The sequence below is a fragment of the Manis pentadactyla genome, chromosome 3 (assembly GCF_030020395.1).
Source record: "Manis pentadactyla isolate mManPen7 chromosome 3, mManPen7.hap1, whole genome shotgun sequence".
In the NCBI taxonomy this organism is placed as follows: domain Eukaryota; kingdom Metazoa; phylum Chordata; class Mammalia; order Pholidota; family Manidae; genus Manis; species Manis pentadactyla.
The window spans coordinates 35,432,455-35,451,586 of record NC_080021.1 but is presented as its reverse complement, the minus strand read 5'-3'; the positions used below and the strand labels follow the sequence as shown (position 1 = coordinate 35,451,586).

At 38.6% G+C, this 19,132-nt stretch overlaps 1 protein-coding gene and 1 pseudogene across 4 annotated transcripts in view; one reads left to right on the top strand and one right to left on the bottom strand.

Moving 5' to 3' along the window:
- The window catches only part of LOC118907564 (60S ribosomal protein L12-like), a 55,309-nt pseudogene extending 46,110 nt beyond the window's left edge, over window positions 1-9,199 (bottom strand).
- ZFPM2 (zinc finger protein, FOG family member 2) overlaps window positions 1-18,782 on the top strand; it is a 462,487-nt gene extending 443,705 nt beyond the window's left edge. For all 4 annotated transcript variants that reach the window (XM_036876344.2, XM_036876341.2, XM_036876342.2 and 1 more), the window contains 3 exons: window positions 9,238-9,444; window positions 12,146-12,370; window positions 15,240-18,782. In XM_036876344.2, coding sequence (XP_036732239.1) covers window positions 9,238-9,444; window positions 12,146-12,370; window positions 15,240-17,731 — 2,924 coding nt within the window. In that variant the 3' untranslated portion in view covers window positions 17,732-18,782. The remainder of the gene's footprint in view (window positions 1-9,237; window positions 9,445-12,145; window positions 12,371-15,239) is intronic.
- Window positions 18,783-19,132: the final 350 nt, after the last annotated feature.

Here is a 19,132-nt window from a genome sequence, read left to right as displayed (position 1 = left end):
AAAATAACCTATGACTCACATAGATTTCCTCTTTTTACATGTAACTTTTCCTTTTTGTTTTACCCCTTTCAAATGTCTACACATTTTGGAGGCTGTTTTATTGATTTTTTTTTTCCCTTCAAGTTCTCTGGAGAGAATAATAAAGAGAAGTAAGACTTAATAACTTAATACTATGTAGTAAAACTTAGTGACTTCAACTTTTTACATATCCTTAGGCCATTAGAATAAATTATTATTGCAAACCATGTATTTCCTTTTGTATTGTTATGGGTGTGTGTGTGTGTTTAGCTTAGGTTTCAAACTGGTATCTCTACCATTTTGCTTGAGGTTCTTTATCCTTCTACATATTGAGGCAGAGAAATACAAAATCTAAATGTGATTTAATTGGTTCAATTTGATGTATATTTTTATGTTAGGTCCATATCTTGATGAGCCCAGATGTAGTTGTGCTGGAGGTTTACAGCTTCACATTGCTTGCATTTCCTTATTTTTACAAAGCAAGCGTCTATCAATCACACAAATAAATTAGAAAGAAACATGTATAGACATAACACCTGGAAGAGATTTTTTGGCATGCTATGTAATTATGAACCTGATTTTTACTATTGTAAGAGCCATGAATTGCAGATAGCGTGAATGAAGTTAAACGCTTTTATACTGGATACATTTTGCTTATACAGAACTCTATAGGTATGGTCGAGCAATATAATTGAGGCTTTGTCAGCTCTGTAACCTAGCAACAGATAATACTGTTAGGTTACTGAATTGCTCCTGGTTGACAAGTAGGGAGTATTTTTGTGTTTATCATGTTTGCTAATGATGGGATCCTTTCCAAAAGGCTTGTCTTAATCTTAATTAGAGTTTATCAGCAGAGGTCTGCATGACATTGTGCAGACACTGATTTCATAAATAACAAAAAGTGCAAGTGAAAAATTTGGCAGGATGGGGTGCTATGTAAGGCCACTGCTTCTAGTAAGAGGAGCGTGAATTTCCAAAATATAATTGAGCTTGAACCATGACTTTATTCTTTATTATAGAAACTTGTACTACACTTCACTGCAGTTTTGACAGCAATTATGAGAAAAATTTATAAGCTTCCTGTTAGGAACCATATCTGTTTGTACAAGAACTTTGATCATCAGCATTACTTAGAACAGCAAGTACATGGTTTTTCAAGAACGTCAAAGTCTTAGTACTTATTTTTGATGGAACCTTGAATGTATTTGTGCTTTATTTGTGAAGGGAGTACTATGTGGGTGTGGAGCCTGGGGAGAGTGACTGTGTTTTGCAGCATAAGAGGTGGACAAGGAGACAATCCTAAAATAACCTTTCTATTTGGTGGAAGTGAGGAAGATATCAGCTGCTTCAGTGCCTGATGTCATTTGATAAAGACTTCGTGCCCATAAAGCAGGAATGTGGTTTTTTTGTCTTGATTTATACAATATGATTTTTCACAGGTTGGGAGGGATGCAATATCACTGATCATTTTTAATAATAAGTTATGTACCTCCAAAATAATAAAGACTGAAACACTGGAAAGCCAAATTTAATCCCCAAATTTCCTAAGTTCCTAACTGGCTTATTCAGTTGAAAGATGATGCTAAGTTATTACATCCTTGCTTTATCCATCTTTCTTCACCCCTTCACTCCTCATTCCCACCTTCTTCAAATATTAGGGGCAAAGGATAAATTCAAATCTATTTTCCATTGTCATTTTCTAAGTTTCAAAATGGCCATCTCTCTCTTATATTATTTGAACACATCTATGAAATATTTGATTATAAAGAGACTTTTATATTCATAGAGTCTCCTTTCTACTTTATAAAAGTACAGAGAGTTTACCCACAGGCCAGTCATGCTTTACTCTTGAGGCACAGCCAACTTCCTGGGAAGCTTCTAAAAAATGGTGAAGTCCAAACTTCACACCCAGAGATTTTGATTTCATTGATTCAGAGCAGTATCTGGAAATCCATGTTAATTAAGAGCTCCCAGGTGAATCCACTGTGCAAATTACCAACCAGTGCCCCACAGTCATGTAGAATTTGATGTCCTCTTAGTGTCCAACTCTACTTGTAATTTAAATAGAGAATTGAGCAAATGGTACATTTGTATTTAACATTAGCAAATGGATTTATATGTGTGAAATGTTTAGAATAGTACTTGGCACAAAGTAACCATGTTCTAAGTGTTAGCTATTGTAATTATTACTCATATTATAAGATAATCTGGATTCACTTCCACGTCACAAATACAGACATTATTCTACAGATCGTAGCTATGCACTGAAGAGCTATATCTCATCACTGTTATCTTCTTGATGCTGTTTCGTAAAGTGACCACCTTATTTCTGATTCAGAGATAACTACTCAAATAGTGATTGAAGTCAGGTGCTGTGTAGTTATTTGGTGAACATCAGATGGCGCTGTAACTTGGGACACCTGATTTTTCATACAGACTCTATAGAGACAAACTGCCTAGTCCTACCCTCCCTTATCTCTTCTTTTTCCTTCAATTCCCCTTCACCTGTGTGACCTTGAAAAACTTATGTACACTTCCAGACTCAAGATCTCACAGTCAAATGGGAATAAATGAAAGCCACCTCACTGCTTTCTTGGGAGAAATGAAAATAATGCATTCAAAGGACTTAGCACAGTGCGCATGCATAGCACATAGTAACCACTTAACAAACGTGTGGTTATTACTATTATTAGCACACTGGTCATAGAAGCCTAAAAAGTTGCTCACAACTTGATGATAATAATCTAGAGGTTATCTAGCCTAAGGCCATAGATATGATGTAAGTAAAGCAATTCTCCAAGATCACACAGCAGCCAATAATCAAATCAGGATTAGAACTAAAGTTTCTTACCCACCAGTCAAGGGTTCTTTCTAGTCCATCTTCACAGTGAAAACAAAAAATTTTCAGTGATTTGGGTGCCAGCTATGCTTCATTATTAACATGTAATCCCTTAAACTGAGATCATTTGTTCCTGAAGGCTATGCAAAGAAAGTCATAAGGGTTTTACCAAATAAGCATATATGATATTGCCAAATGTGCACCCAGCACCTTTACATAAATCTATTTGTCTTCAGATCAATATGCCATCAGTGTGAATTAGAATATTGAAATTTTGCTTAGAATAAATCTGGGGGCATTAAGAATACTACTGCATATGAAAGCTACAAAAAACATCTGTTTAGATTCCTGAAATTGTTGACAGGAACACTCCACCGGTGCTGAAAACAGGCAAAAACCCAAATCAACAGAGTAACCGGGAGCTACATTTCTCACAGTTTTCAAATGTACTCAAGGCTCCAAAAGTCATTTGAGTGAAAACAGTGTGGCCAAATAAAGGAAACTCTATCTCAGTGGCAATTTCATTCAACCAGGGACTTAGATTTCAAGGAGTATTTTGTTATAGTAGCTTTTCTAGAAAAATCTTGAGAAAAGATGTTACTCTTGTGTTTTTTAAACCATCTCATATGGAAAGCACTTTATAAAAGCTATATTCCTATCCTTAGCTTTGACTAGAAACTTGTGCAGATATTGAAGTTCACAGATGTTTTTTAGTGAAAAAATGGTGCTCTAATTTTTTCCTATGTTTTTATTGTTATGAAATACATACAACATAAAATTTGTTGTCTTAGCCATTTTTAAGTGTACAGTTCAGTGGCCTTAACATTGCTGTGCAACCATTATTCTTTTCATCTTGCAAAACTAAAACTTTCTACCAATTAAACAGTGACTTTCCTTTTCCTCTGCCCCCAGCCATTGGAAACCACCATACTCCTTTCTGTCTGTGATTTTTTAATACACCAACTACCTCATTATAAGTGTGATCTACATTATTTGTCCTTTTGAGACTAGCTTATTTCACTTAGCAGAGTATTCTCAAAGTTCATCTATTTTACATCATATGTCAGAATCTCCTTCCTTTTTAAAGCTGAATATCCCACTGTATGTAAATACCACAGTTGGCTCACCCATTCATGTGTCAGTAGACACTTAGGTTGGTTCCATATTGTAACTATTTCTAATAATGCTGCTATGAACCTAGTTGTGCAAGCATCTTGGCGACCCTGTTTGCAGTTTATTTTAGTGTGTACCCAGAACTGGAATTTCTGGATCATAAGGTAATTAATTCTATTTTTAATTTTTTTGATGAACTACCATACTGTTTTCCTTAGTAGTTATACCATTTCACATTCTCACCAACAGTGCATAAGCGTTCCAATTTCTCCACATCTTTGCTGATATGTGTTATTTTCTACCTTTTTGTTTTTGTTTTTTGATAGTGGGGCTCTCATTTTAAAGCCAAATATAACACCCTGTGATTTGTTTCCATTGAACAAAGTCATAAATTCAATCTGTGAAGACATCAAAATAGCTAAATATCAACATGACTTAGCATCTTCACATCCTCAGATTGCTTCTTAAGATAAATACTACTGACTTCAATTCAATTATTAATCAGAACTGGCTGTATTTACCCTAGGCTCTAAAAATCCCTAGTAGAGTAGAAAACTGGTTTTCCTGCCTCCTCAGCCTCATGTAGATTGCTAGAAACTTATTTCTGTTTCTAACTTGTCAAGACACAGTATGTGAGCCACAAATGGATGCAACCTTAGCCTTCTCGCCTAAAACAGTTTTGTTTTCTACAGTAAAACATAGATATATTTGCTCATTGAATTCATAGGTTTGTTTTTCTTTCTGGTGAGATTTCTTTTCTTGGATTTAGCAAGGCAGTAAGAATGAGAAAATGTCCTCAACCAGATCAAACCAAAAATATAATGTCTAACAACTGTATGGCATTTATTATATGCCCGCAGTTCTTCTGAAGCTTTCACAAATATTAGCTTACTTAGGCCTCATAATAACAATATGAGTTCAGTACTATTAACATTATCCCTGTTTCCAAGGATGAGGAAACTCATAGGCAGAATGCTTAGGTGACAAGTTCAAATCACACAGTTAGTAAGTGGCAGAGCCATAATTTGTACCCTGGGATTTTCCATACTCCTTCTAGATGGGATTCCATCCCCTACTAGCAGCCGCATTTAGAATATTTTATCTAAATCAGGAATTGAAGCCATGTTACCACACTTGGGATATCTCCCCTCAAGTTGTCTACTCTAAATTCACCATCTAAAAAACTCAGCCAAACATTTTCAAAGAGCCAATGCTTTATGTATGTGGTGATATCCTCTGGGTTCCCCTCCAACTTTTCCAAATATATGCTCTCTGTATCATTAAACGATCCCTTCTCCTCTACCCCCATCTTTGATGTTGAGATTCCCCAAATTTCAATCTGTGGTCCTTTCATTTCACTCTGTAGTCTTTGTGCATCCATATTAGTGTAAAGAGCAGCTGCAGTCATTTAGAATGTGCTGATGACTTCCAAAATATTTTTTTCTCCAGCCTTATGTCTCCATGTCTCCTTCAAGTTCCACCTTCTCCCTAGATATATTCACCCAGGAGCCCTTCAGATACTTTAGACTCTAATTTTCAAAGCAGAATTCATTAGTTCCATGCACACACACACACACACACACACACACACACACACACACCAAACATGCATGTGTAAACTTGGACTTTGGAGTTGCTGCAGACAGAGGTCTAGATCATGGTTCTGCCACAGATCACGTGTATAGTTTTCGGCATGTAAGTTAAACTTACCAAGCTTCAATTTTCTTAACTCTAGAATGAGGAAAATATTAGTACTTCACAGAGTAATAGACAGGGTTAAAGTAGATGCAATGCATATGCCAGTTTGCCTACCTGGCCAATGAAAGCACTGCTAATAAATGCTGACCGCCCCCTTCTCGGCTGTACAGCTTGTTGAGGCACCAGCCTTACTGCTTCATTCACGGCATCCCCGTCGTCTGACTTCCCAAACCAGAAACCTTTTTGCCATTTGCAGCAGCTTCCTTTCTCTTACCCATCTCGTGAAATCACCACAGCCCTCTCTCAACCACCTCTCCTGAACCTGGCCTTTTCCTGCCTCACCATCTGTGCTTCTCACAACTGAGCTAGTGCAGCAGCCTCGGAGTGGCCCTCATGGCGACATTTCCTGCTCCTTCAGTTGACTCTACTGACCACCCTGAGATCTTCAGTCTGGGAGGAGAAAAGCCCCTTTCAAGAATTTGTTCATTTATTCACTCAAATTAATATATACCATCTCCCCACCATGAGTCACAGACAGCTGCTTTCATGTTGCATTCAAGGCTGTCTCACTGTGCTCTAAACATTTTTGTGGGAGGAGCCCTGATTTATAATGTTTGCCAGTTCCAGTGGCAGATACTACAACTCTCGCCAACTGCAAGTTACCAGTGTGATATCAACCAGCACACAAAATTCCTGACAATTGAACATTCTGCCCTGTCATCCAGCAGGCAGGCTTAAGCACACCACTGACCATACCCTACCCCTCTCTGCCCCAGGCCCAAGCTCCAGGTCCGCTGGCCTCTGAACCACTGTCAGGACCGGTCAGACTTTTCCATAGTCCTGAACTTGCATACCTGCTCCTTTCTCTGGCAGTAGCCGTGTACCTGTTGGGCCTCCCCTATACCTACTTGTGCTATTTTACCTCTATTCTTCATGAGTCGGTTTTTTTAGGAGAGCAAGGCAGAGGCTTTTATTTATAGGTAAAGCAAGAGGACAGAGACAGAGCTCCCAGCTCATGCCAGGAGGGGACAGAGAGTCCCTTCATGAGTCAATTTTAAAAAGTCACCTTGGATGGCTTGCTTGACTCCACCAAGAAGTGTCAATTACTCCCTCCTACATTTTCTTTAGCATTAGGGGATGACACCACCACATGGTATTGTACTTTATCTGTTAACATGTGTGCATTCTAGTTATGTTAGGGGTGTGTGAAGAAGCCATCGTGCCCAGCCTGGCACACAGCAGAGAGTTCAAAGAATAACTTGGGAATGAATGGCTTAAAAGATTAAATCTTAAGGCAGATGACTCCTCAGCCAGTTTACCCAGTTCATTTTCAGTCTAATTCAGCCTTTTAAAAGGATATGCCCTGACAAAACCATAAAATGAGATAAAATGATAAAGATAATAAAATACAAAACATTACTAAGTCTGAAAGCACAGATCTGTATTACAACTGCCAGGCTGTTTAGTAGCATAGAAAAATCACTTCTTGCTTACTTTTCTCTGCACTTCATATTAGTGAATTTTATTTTATTTATTTATTGGCTCATTTTGGTTCCAAGTTTGAGCCACAGGTATTCTGTGTCACCCTGCTACATAGCTCACTGCTGTGATAAAGGTTGGCCATGAGTGGTATTCCACTAAAACCTCAATTTTTCATGGGTACCTCAGTCCAAACAATTTTTTTTTTTTTTGTAAAAGATACCCATAGTTGAATTTATCAATATGGGACACTTAATCAAAAACGGTAAGTTATTTCCAACAATGTAAGTCACTCAGTTCATTTCTGAAATTCAGTGACTCCAAAAGAGCAGGCCATGGAGTAAACCTGAATATTAGTGCCTGGCTCTCCCTCCCCACCTCTCTATTACACAGACTCACGTAATCAGCTATATCCCAGGGGAAAGGCACAGGGCAAATGATTACCTTGTCTACAGCTGTAAGTAGTTTGGATCTGCATGCACATCGGAGAAGGCATAGCAGCCGCACACAGGCTTCCAGGGGGAAGAATCATCACCAGCAGAAACACTGCCCGCTGCTTAGCACTTCTTAGCACTTAATGCTCATCTGATTCCACAGTGACGCAGGTGAGCAGATGTATTTGTAAATAAATCAATCAACGCCAAAGTAAATCTGGTTTTCAACTTCGGCAAACTTGTATGCTTTCAGATATGTTTGAGTTAATGTGAAACAAAAATTTGCTGTTTTTTAGTCTTAGTATATTTGTGTTTTACTTTGAAACTTTCACACGTCTGAGGTATGTAATCTTTGCTTCATCCCACACATGTACTGTCATGGATGGTGTTTCGTTTGCTTACCTTTAAACTTTAATCAACTGGTTTAATTGATTGTCCAAGATGTCTCTGAAACAGTGTCCTGATTCCCCTGCACCATTCTGCCATACCGTGTGCTGTTATCTTTTCCACCAGATTTTTACCACAAGTTGTTTAAAAACTATAATCTCTTGATTGTGGAAAAAAATGAAGTGCAGTTGAAAAGACAGTTTTGCAGAAATACAAACAGCAATATTACTTATCAGAATGGGTACAGTTTTTGCTTGCCTAATGAGTATAATATATAGCCTTGCAATATATACACAATGAGAAAAAAAGCCTTATAACATATCAAGAATGCCACATTATTTCAGACATAACTGTATAGGATACCTATCTAGGCCTGAGAGTGTAGATAACAAAATATAAGTGCTTTGCCTGTCTAAACATGTTAAATAAATGAGCATTCACTATCGCATTCCAATACATTAGAAGATGTACTTGCATAGTTAATTTTCTTTTTAATGCACCACATGTGATCATTTGAAGCACAGAGCCACAGTATATCTTAGTGTTTGAAGAAAGGGTTCTTTTCATTTAAACAAATCTTAATTTAAATAAGCCTTTTTGAAAAGGATCTTTGGCATATCTTCTTTTCAGGAAGTTCAATCAGGGTAAACGGAGATAAAGAAGCTGCATTATAAGGAATATTATATAAGTAAAGATGACTCAAGCAAAAAAAAATGGCAGCAGACATAAGGAGAGTAAAACTAACTGGAATTTTACTTTCACTTTCTAGATTTTAGGAGCTTTTTGTTTACTTGTTTTATAGTTTTAGGCATCTGCTATTGATGTAATAAAAGTATTTGGGGGAGAGAGTGTGTGTGATGAGAAAAAGAGATAGAAATAGCTGCTTATTTCCAGAAGGTACAGGAAGAGTAACTTCAAAGGCTCGCCTGAACTAAATTTCTGCAGGTGGATTCCTACCTTGCTTGGTCCTCAGCACCATACCATGTGATAGCACAGTTAATGATTAAGGTAAGCCCTGGAAGGCAAACTGTTGACAACACTCTCCACAGATTATGTGTATTCTTGTTTCTTAACCTTCAACTGTTAGTCACTGAACCGTCCAGCGTTCCACATAGGAGAGGAGAGGAATACAGCTCTTGTCTTGATCAAATACTCCACCCCAGTAGAATCTGATGTGAAAACATGAGAAGGGGCTGTTGACGTCAGTCTCGTGTACAGCAGACTCACGCATTGTGTCAATTCTATCTTTTTCTTTTTTCTTCTTAATAGGGGGTCAGCTTTGGTGCACAACAACGAAGGCCATCTCTGAAGGTGAAGAGCTAATTGCCTTTGTGGTGGATTTTGACTCAAGGCTACAAGCTGCCAGTCAGATGACTCTTACAGAAGGGATGTACCCTGCACGCCTGCTGGACTCAATTCAGCTGCTTCCTCAGCAAGCTGCCATGGCTTCTATTTTGCCTACAGCTATTGTCAATAGTAAGTGCTGAGTGCAATAGCCCAGTACAAGAGCTTTGTAGTGGTGATGGGTATTTATGGGAGAAGAAAAAATAATGTCTACTGACAGGCAAGCAGGGACAGATTATTTTCTCCAGTAGTGTGATTTTGTTTTATCTTCTAAGTATATGTGTGATCACTTCTCATGGGAGTATTAAAAAAATACATAAATTCATTTGTTTCAGGTTAGATTGCTGAATGTCACACACAAAACCCCCAATATTCTAGACTAGTTGAATGGAATTCAAGGCTACTTAGCTTTAAGAAGCCCAACCAACAGTTTTCACTGATGCTACTATGAGAGTAATTTTGGTATTCTTTAAGGGCTATTGAATTAAAAACTTAAAAACAAGATTAAAAAAAAATAAGTCAAATTTTGATTAGATATATTAATGAAAGGGAAATGCAGCCTGGATAAATCAAGACATCAGCTAATACCAAAAAAAAAAAAGAAAATAAAGGAAAATACATATAGACTTAGAAATAACTTATGTAGAGACTTTAAAAATATGCCCTGGCAAATGCACATTTGTGGTATATCTTGTTACCATGACTATTGAACTTAGTTTGTATTCCTTGAACATCCAAAATGACACTGTATGTGAAAGACAATCAGTGGTCTAAGAGTCCCAAGATCTGGGTTCTAGACTCAGCTCTGCTTTTATCCAGTTCTTTGATAAAGTCTGAATAGCAGTAGCATCTTAGGAGAAGAAGAGATCCTAAAGCTAGTAGGTAAGTGAAATACTGCATTTAGTCAAACATGTTCCTGAAAAATCCCTCAGACTCTGAATGATGCAGGAAAGAAGTCTAGAGACTACAATGATGTCTTGATATTTTACAAATATTCAACAGTAATCATATTTTCACTATCATAGTATCCTTTAAAGAAATTCCCAGGTGTTTCTGGGATTACTCTGCATCCAACTCAGTGGATCCAGTGCACCCAACCCAAGCTCCATTTTTGGATTTCCTCTATGTAAATGTGCTTTTTTTCTTTTTCTTTTTTTTTTTTTACTGGATCTTTATGTTGATTCAGATAGTGAGACACTTGAAATAACCCAACTTGAATGTGAGACAAAGGATTTTGTTACCAGCAGCACTAGAAACACTTTATATTAATGAAAAGCTCCAATGTGTGAATATTAATTCTAATTATATTTGAGATTATACTCTGCTTTCTGTATGTGCCCTAGCCTGAACTTGTCACCTCTCCCTCATGTCTTCCCTGTAAAGATTAATGAAATGGTCACTCACACAGAAATGCTAACAAGCCCTGGCATGGAGGAGACACCCTCTGCTCTAGCATCCAACTGCAAAGTGGAGGTCATTCCTTCCACTTGGTTCTAGTACCGCAATATAACTTTTCTTTCTCTGTGATCCCCTCACTACTGATGCACTGTGGAAGAGTGTTAACACTAGGTTCACCCACTTATGTGATCATGGGCGAGCTGCTGAACCTCCATTTCCTCACCTATAGGTGGATGCAGGGGTAAAATACTCACATGAGGAAATTTTCCATGAGTGAATATATGAAAAATACATATCATAGCATGACTTAATAAAGTACATGACTATTAGCTATAACTCAAACTCTATCATATTTCCCTTAGATTACTGCAGTTGCCTCCTACAAATTCACTACCTTCATAACTTGACTCCACTGTTAGGATTTTATACTATCTCATTAAGCCAGTCCCTTGTTTCAAACAATTCAGTGATTCTCCATAACCATTAAGATAAAAATCTAAACTTCTTAAGAGAGCCTGCAAAGTGAAAATCTCTCCCTGCCTTCTACAACCTCCCCTCTCCCAGTCCTCATCAGGGCCCTTGCCTCAGCCATACAGAACAGCCCCCTCACCGCCCAGCCTCCTGGCCTCCACCCAGTCCCTCTCTCAGGCTCCCATGCCTTTCTCCAGGCTATTCCTTCAGTCAGGAAGACTTAGCTCTCATCACCTGACTAGCTTGATTTCATTCTCCACAATTCAGCTATGATGGATCATCATCTTCCCTCTAAATCCTTCTCTGACCTCATCCTCCCTCTAGTTCTCCAACCAGCCTGGTGCCTCTTCCGTGCCCGAAAGCTCTCCTCAGACACCTTCATTAGAATAGTCATTGCATTCCGATGTAATTATCTGAATGCTCATTCATCAGCCAAAAAGACTGTAATTAACTTGGACAATGGCTGTTTAGTCTTTTCATTTGTTTTATACCCAACCCAGCATACAATATGGTACATAGTAGACATTCTGTACCTAATTTAGTAAATGGACAAATGGTATCAGAAGTTGGCATTAGGGCTAACTTTAGTTCAGCCATTAGATCCTTACCTTTTAATCAATCAGATAAACCAATTCACATTGCTATTTATAAATGCCTCTTTTTCTAAACCATGAATACAATGTAAACAATTTAAATTTAATCTCTTGTGCTTTTAATGTTGGACTCTCCTATAGTACCACTTTCTAAAGAGTCTGTGGGAAGGTAAATTGCACTGAGCATAACATTTCTTCAAAAGCTTAGTCCTATACTGTGGAACAACACCCGGGATTGCACTCATCACTGTCCAATTGCTTAATTCAGAACCTGAGAGCAGTCTCTGAGAAAAATTGAACTAAACACTGCTTTACCCATGGTTGGCTCCAAATTTACAGCAGCTAACGTGTCCCTGTATTTTTGCCTGCAGAGGATATATTTCCTTGTAAGTCCTGTGGCATCTGGTATCGGAGTGAGCGGAATCTGCAAGCCCATTTAATGTACTATTGCAGTGGGAGGCAAAGAGAAGCTGCTCCAGTGTCAGAAGAAAATGAAGACAGTTCTCCTCAGATTTCTAGCCTGTGCCCCTTCCCACAATGCACCAAGAGCTTTTCAAATGCCCGAGCTCTAGAAATGCACCTGAATTCACACAGTGGTAAGTGCCTCCCTTGTTTCTTCTTTTTTTCCTGGAGACTCTATTCTTTCTCTACATACATACATTCATCCATCCATATATATATACATACATCTGTACTTGTTTAACTGTATTTACCTATAAAATCAAGATGAAACTTGTCGGACAAGTGATTGTTATCTTATGTCACTTATAATCAGTACATTCTACTCAAAGGACTTTTGAATTTAAACAACTACAGTGCTCAGATTACAAGCAAAATCATTCTATTTTTTATTCAACTGGAGTAAACAGCATCATTTTAAAAATAAAGCCTCAATACTCTGTATATATCATAATTCATATTTATTGATTTAAATGTCAAGTGATCTTTGGAAACTGACAATACTGTTTTCCCACACAGCAGGGAATAAATAGGTACATAAAAACTAAGTATTTGCTGAACTGAAATAAAGCTGTTATTTGGATAGATACAATTAAAATCATGCTTGAGAGAAATTAACTTTCTACAAATGGATCTACAAAATGCTCTTGACTTCCAGATGTGCATAACAGCTTAGTTGATTTTTATGACATTAAACTACTTTTAGTACAATGTTTAAAAATTTCTTAAGAAAATTAGGCTGAAATACAAATAGGTTTTTTTTTAAAGCCTGCTTTTAACAACAAGGTGCCAGCCATTCTCATTTGGAATCATATGCCCAATTGTTGTCAGTATCATCACACAGTATTCTAATTGCTATATACTTGTTTAAAATTGGGATAATCAAGTGTACAGAATCATATTAATTTTAGATATTTCTAGGAACATTCTGGGATAGGGCAAACCAAGGTTTGGGAATCACAGTTCTTCAGTACCTATAGTACAAGCCTTACAGGGTACCTCTGGCTGACTTCCTTCACTGTTGTTGCTTGAGCTAAATAATTTAAAAACAGAAATACGTACTGAGTTTTAAAAAACTAACTCCAGCCTCTAAGGCTATGTAGTACAATACAGGCTTTGTCTTCAACCCTATTTAAAAAAAAAAAAAAAAGACCATTTCCTTTCTACTCATTCTCTTCCCTTTCTCTACAAATGAGCTGTCTTTATGTGGGTGATAAGGCAGGGGAAGCAGAAACAGGTTGGCTGTCTCAGATGGTGAGTAAAGTCACACACAAAACAAAAATAGAGATAGGGGAATCCTTTCAGCTAAACAGAAAAATGAGTATTGGATTAGTTACGGAGAAAAGGAGACAGGAATAAGAAGTCCCCTTTTATCACTATAGGACTGGGTTTTCTTTGCCATATTTTCACCTCATGCATATATAAAAGGCATTCTTGTTTTATTCTAGAGTGCAGAGAGGATGAGCCAAGGCTGATTAACCATATGCCAATAGATAGGAACTAAAGTTAGTTGACCTTTAGTGAATAGAAGTTTCCACATCCCAATTCCAGTTCCTGCTGGGGAGGGCTTCCAGCAACTACCAATCAATTGGTGTCCTACCAATTCTGACACTGCCTACCTGGACATAGTGTCAGATTCCACAGGTTAAGGGGTCAGTCCTACAAGACTGCTCCACCCTTTCTTCAAATCCAGTCAAAAGCCCAGGTTAGTAATATTTGCTTCTGACCAACTGACTATAAATCAGAACTTGACAAGACCCCCACCCCCACCCCAGGGTTCAATTAATATGCTAGAGCAGTTCATACAACTCAGGAAACCCATTTATTCACTAGATTACTGGTTTATTATAAAAGCATATAACTCAGGAACAGCCAGATGGAAGAGATTCATAGGGCAGGCATGGGGAAAGGGCTCAGAGCTTCCAAGACCTCCCCAGGCACGCACTCTCCAAGCACCTCCATGTGTTCAACAACCCAAATGGGTTGGGGGGTGTTGGGGGCACTGAAACGGAAAGTTCCAACCTCTGATCCCCATTGGTTCTCTTGGCAACCAGCCCCATCCTTACCCTTACTTAAGAGCATTCTAAAAGTCACCTTATTGACATAATAAAAGATACCTTTTTTGCTCTTATCACAGGAAATTCCAAAGAATTTAAGAGCTGTGAGCCAGGAACACTGGATGAAGACCAAATACATACAAGAAATATATTTTGGTCATCTGAATGACCACATATGTATTTTTACAAATCACAATACCATAGTGAGGTTTAGCCACCAGTCATTGGTGATATTCAATGTATTTAATAACTGATTAGAAACAGGCAATGATCAATCAGCATGGATGTAGGTTCTAAAAGACTTGTATTAGTGAACTAGTGTCTACCAGCTGAATATCAGGCCTGGATGGAGATAAACCATGTTCAGCAAACCCAATTAATGAAAATTTTAGATTTGTACCAAAGATAAATTAGGAGGTTATAAATTGCTTTACAAAATGATTCCTATTTGGATTCTTTTGAATCAAGACCTGAGTGCATTGAGTTATCTGATTTGCACACAGCTTATCAATACCAACTCTTAAAAAATGCCTTTGTCTTCCTAACATAGACCTTAGTGTTGTAGTAAGAAGGTTATGGATTATAAATTATAAACTCTGAAATTTAATCAAGGCTCCATCACTGAATAGCTTCATCAACGTCATCATTTCCCTTAGCCTCCTTGAGTTTGTTTCCTGACATGTAAAATGAAGACCATGATGCATACCCCACTGTGGTGCAGTATACACAGAAAAGCGCTTTGGAAACTATAAAGTGCTATTACTATTACCACACATGGTGAAAGATGTCAATATTCTTATTTTAAAAGTTAATATTACAAATCAGATTCCAAAAGATGTCAGTTCATTCCTGCTGTGTTGAAGACACATTAGGTCATTAGTAAAGACTTGTATCATTAGCAAACCAACACACTTGGTTCTCAGTATTCTAATTTTGTATATCTCTCTAGGAGTGAAAATGGAAGAATTCCTCCCCACTGGTGCTAGTCTAAAATGCACCGTCTGTAGCTACACTGCTGATTCTGTGATCACCTTTCACCAGCACCTGTTCTCCCACCTCACACAAGCTGCCTTCCGATGCAATCACTGCCACTTCGGCTTCCAGACTCAGCGGGAATTACTGCAGCACCAGGAGCTCCATGTCCCCGGAGGCAAACTTCACAGAGAAGGTGATGTGGAACACTCTCCAAGTGGCACCGAAGACAGCTTGCAGCCAGCCACTGACTTGTTGACCAGAAGCGAACTCCCCCGGAGCCAAAAGGCCATGCAGACTAAAGATGCAAGCTCTGACACGGAGCTGGACAAGTGTGAGAAAAAGACTCAGCTCTTTCTCACTAACCAGAGACCAGAGATACAGCCTACAGCAAATAAACAAAGCTTTTCTTACACAAAAATAAAGTCTGAGCCCTCTAGCCCAAGACTTGCCTCATCTCCAGTTCAGCCTAATATTGGGCCTTCTTTCCCTGTGGGCCCTTTCCTCTCTCAGTTTGCTTTTCCCCAAGATATCACAATGGTCCCTCAAGCTTCAGAGATCTTAGCCAAGATGTCTGAACTGGTACATAGGCGACTGAGGCACGGAAGTAGTAGCTACCCTCCCGTAATTTACAGCCCCTTGATGCCCAAGGGGGCTACTTGCTTTGAGTGTAACATAACATTCAATAACTTGGATAATTATCTAGTGCACAAAAAACATTACTGCAGCAGCCGATGGCAGCAGATGGCCAAGTCCCCAGAGTTCCCTGGTGTTTCAGAAAAGATGCCTGAGGCTGTGAGTCCTAATGCTGGCCAAACCTCTATAAACCTTCTCAACCCAGCTGCTCATTCTGCTGATCCTGAGAATCCACTTCTTCCAACATCCTCCTGCATCAATTCTTCCACTGTTTTAGATTTAATTGGGCCAAGTGGGAAGGGTCACGACAAGGACTTTTCAGCTCAAGCTAAGAAGCTCTCCACTTCCAATAGCAACGATGATAAAATTAATGGAAAACCTGTTGATGTGAAAAATGCCAGTGTTCCCTTAGTGGATGGGGAAAGTGACCCAAATAAGACTACCTGTGAAGCTTGCAACATTACCTTCAGCCGGCATGAAACATACATGGTCCACAAACAGTATTACTGTGCTACCCGCCACGACCCTCCGCTAAAGAGGTCTGCTTCCAACAAAGTGCCTGCCATGCAAAGAACCATGCGCACGCGCAAGCGAAGAAAGATGTATGAGATGTGCCTACCTGAGCAGGATCAAAGGCCTCCGCTGGTCCAACAGCGATTCCTTGACGTAGCCAACCTCAGCAATCCTTGCACCTCCACTCAAGAACCCACAGACGGGTTAGGAGAGTGCTACCACCCAAGATGTGATATCTTTCCAGGCATTGTCTCAAAGCACTTGGAAACTTCTCTGACGATCAACAAATGCGCTCCAGTTTCCAAATGTGACACTACTCATTCCAGTGTTTCCTGCCTAGAGATGGACGTGCCCATAGATCTCAGCAAAAAGTGTTTATCCCAGTCTGAGCGGACAACCACGTCTCCCAAAAGGCTGCTGGACTATCACGAGTGCACTGTGTGCAAGATCAGCTTCAATAAGGTAGAAAACTACCTGGCCCACAAGCAGAATTTCTGCCCAGTCACTGCACATCAGCGTAATGACCTGGGTCAGCTTGACAGCAAAGTGTTCCCGAATCCAGAAAGTGAACGCAACAGCCCTGATGTCAGCTATGAAAGAAGCATCATAAAATGTGAGAAAAATGGGAGTCTGAAGCAGCCTTCCCCCAACGGAAACTTATTTTCATCTCACTTAGCAACCCTGCAAGGCCTGAAAGTCTTCAGTGAAGCCGCTCAGCTCATTGCTACAAAAGAAAGCAAACACTTGTTTCTTCCGCAATGCCTTTACCCTGGAGCAATAAAGAAGGCCAAAGGAGCCGACCAGCTTTCTCCATACTATGGAATAAAGCCAGGTGATTATGTTTCTGGTTCTCTTGTCATCCACAATATGGACATAGAGCAAAGCACAAATGTGGAAAATGAATCTCCTGATGGCCAGGCGCCCTCAAATGGGTGTGCCGCACCCGCTAAAGAGTCCCTGCCCTTGTTGCCCAAAAACAGAGGCATGGTGATCGTGAATGGTGGACTGAAACCAGACGAGAGACCCACCGCCACCCCACAGCAAGAAAACATTTCCCAGAACCCTCAGCGTGAAGATGGCCGCAAGTCTCCCTCTTGGATCCCTGAGAACCCGTTAACCACAAATGAGAACGTCTCGCCAGGAATCGCCTCGGCGGAAGAACAGTTGTCTAGTATAGCAAAAGGCGTGAATGGCTCCACCCAGGCTCCAACCAGTGGGAAGTACTGCCGGCTGTGCGATATTCAATTCAACAACCTCTCAAACTTTATAACTCACAAGAAGTTTTATTGCTCATCACATGCAGCAGAACACGTCAAATGAAATAACTAAATAAATAAACATCAGTCGCCTTTGGTACCAGTGTTTAGTACGTTGTTTTACCCAGTCCAGAATAACAGAACACAACAGAAAGAAAAGCTGTTTGAATTACAACTGGGCAATCAGGAGATAATTCATTACGGCTGAGTTGAAGACTTAAGGTGTAATTTCATTACAGTCCATTAGTAAAGTGTATTATTGGTGCCATTTTCAAAAAAAAAATTAATTTATTTTACCAGCAGTATTCATAGCTGTGGTTATGTTATTTTTTATTTAAAAACTTTATATTAAAGTCATTTGTAATGTTATTGTATAGTTATTGTGTAGCACATATGGTTTGCACTGTATAGTAGCTTTTAAAGAAAATAGTCACGAACAATACAGAAAAACATTTTAGAAATAGCTTCAAAAGCACTTGTGTATCTTGATTTCTTCTTATATGCTGTTGCAGATATATGTATATGCTAAAATATAATTTGCAAAGATGTTCTAAATACACATGCTGTAAAGTTCGCCTTAAGATTTCAGTTATTGGATAATCAGGCTCCTTTTGCACTTTATATTTTAGCAGATACAGTTTCTTAGTCACTAGGCTTTGCATTTGTATGTAGCTGTATGTTTCTGTCCATTTTCTTAATCTTAAACATGTATGTTAAATGAAGATGGCAATTTTTTTCTTGTATAGTACTTGTATTTTCTTTTGCTGATGCAGCTCTGTCTCAATTTCTAAACCTTTGCTGTTAAATGCAATACTTTATAAAGAATGAACAAAATTACTGGAAGCAGTATTGTAAGTAATGAAGTAGTATTAATCAGTTTTATCTTTTGAAAGGCACAGTCTAAATCGAAACCCTAAACTCAATGCTGCAAGTATGAATTTAATTCATATATAAGATCTATTTAAATATAAGAGTAGCAAGCAATACTGCACCTGGTGATCACAAAGATAATGTTCTACTTCTGATAGAAATAATTTCTCAACAAATGTTGTTACTATGCATGTATATGGATGGAATAAAATTCCAGATTGTTGGAGAAGTTTGGCATACTTTTTTTCTTTAAATTACGAGGTAAACCCTACACACCTATTCTTTCTCATGAGAACAGGTTCAAAACAGCACTGAATAGCTGCAGTAACATGATGAGAAACCAGTAAAGGGATAGACTGTCCTTCATATGAATCTAATTAATGTAACATATTATATTAAAATGAACTGGAGATGCCAAGCTATGGAATTAGAAAAATTCTTCATAATAACTACATATATATAATAAGCACTATCTTTCTCTTCTTTACCCCCCACTACTACTGTAGGACAGAAAAAGAACAATTACATAAATATCTAAGAGCCTTATGAAGCTTATGCACAAGAATTGGTATAGAGGGTGATCAAATGCACCCAA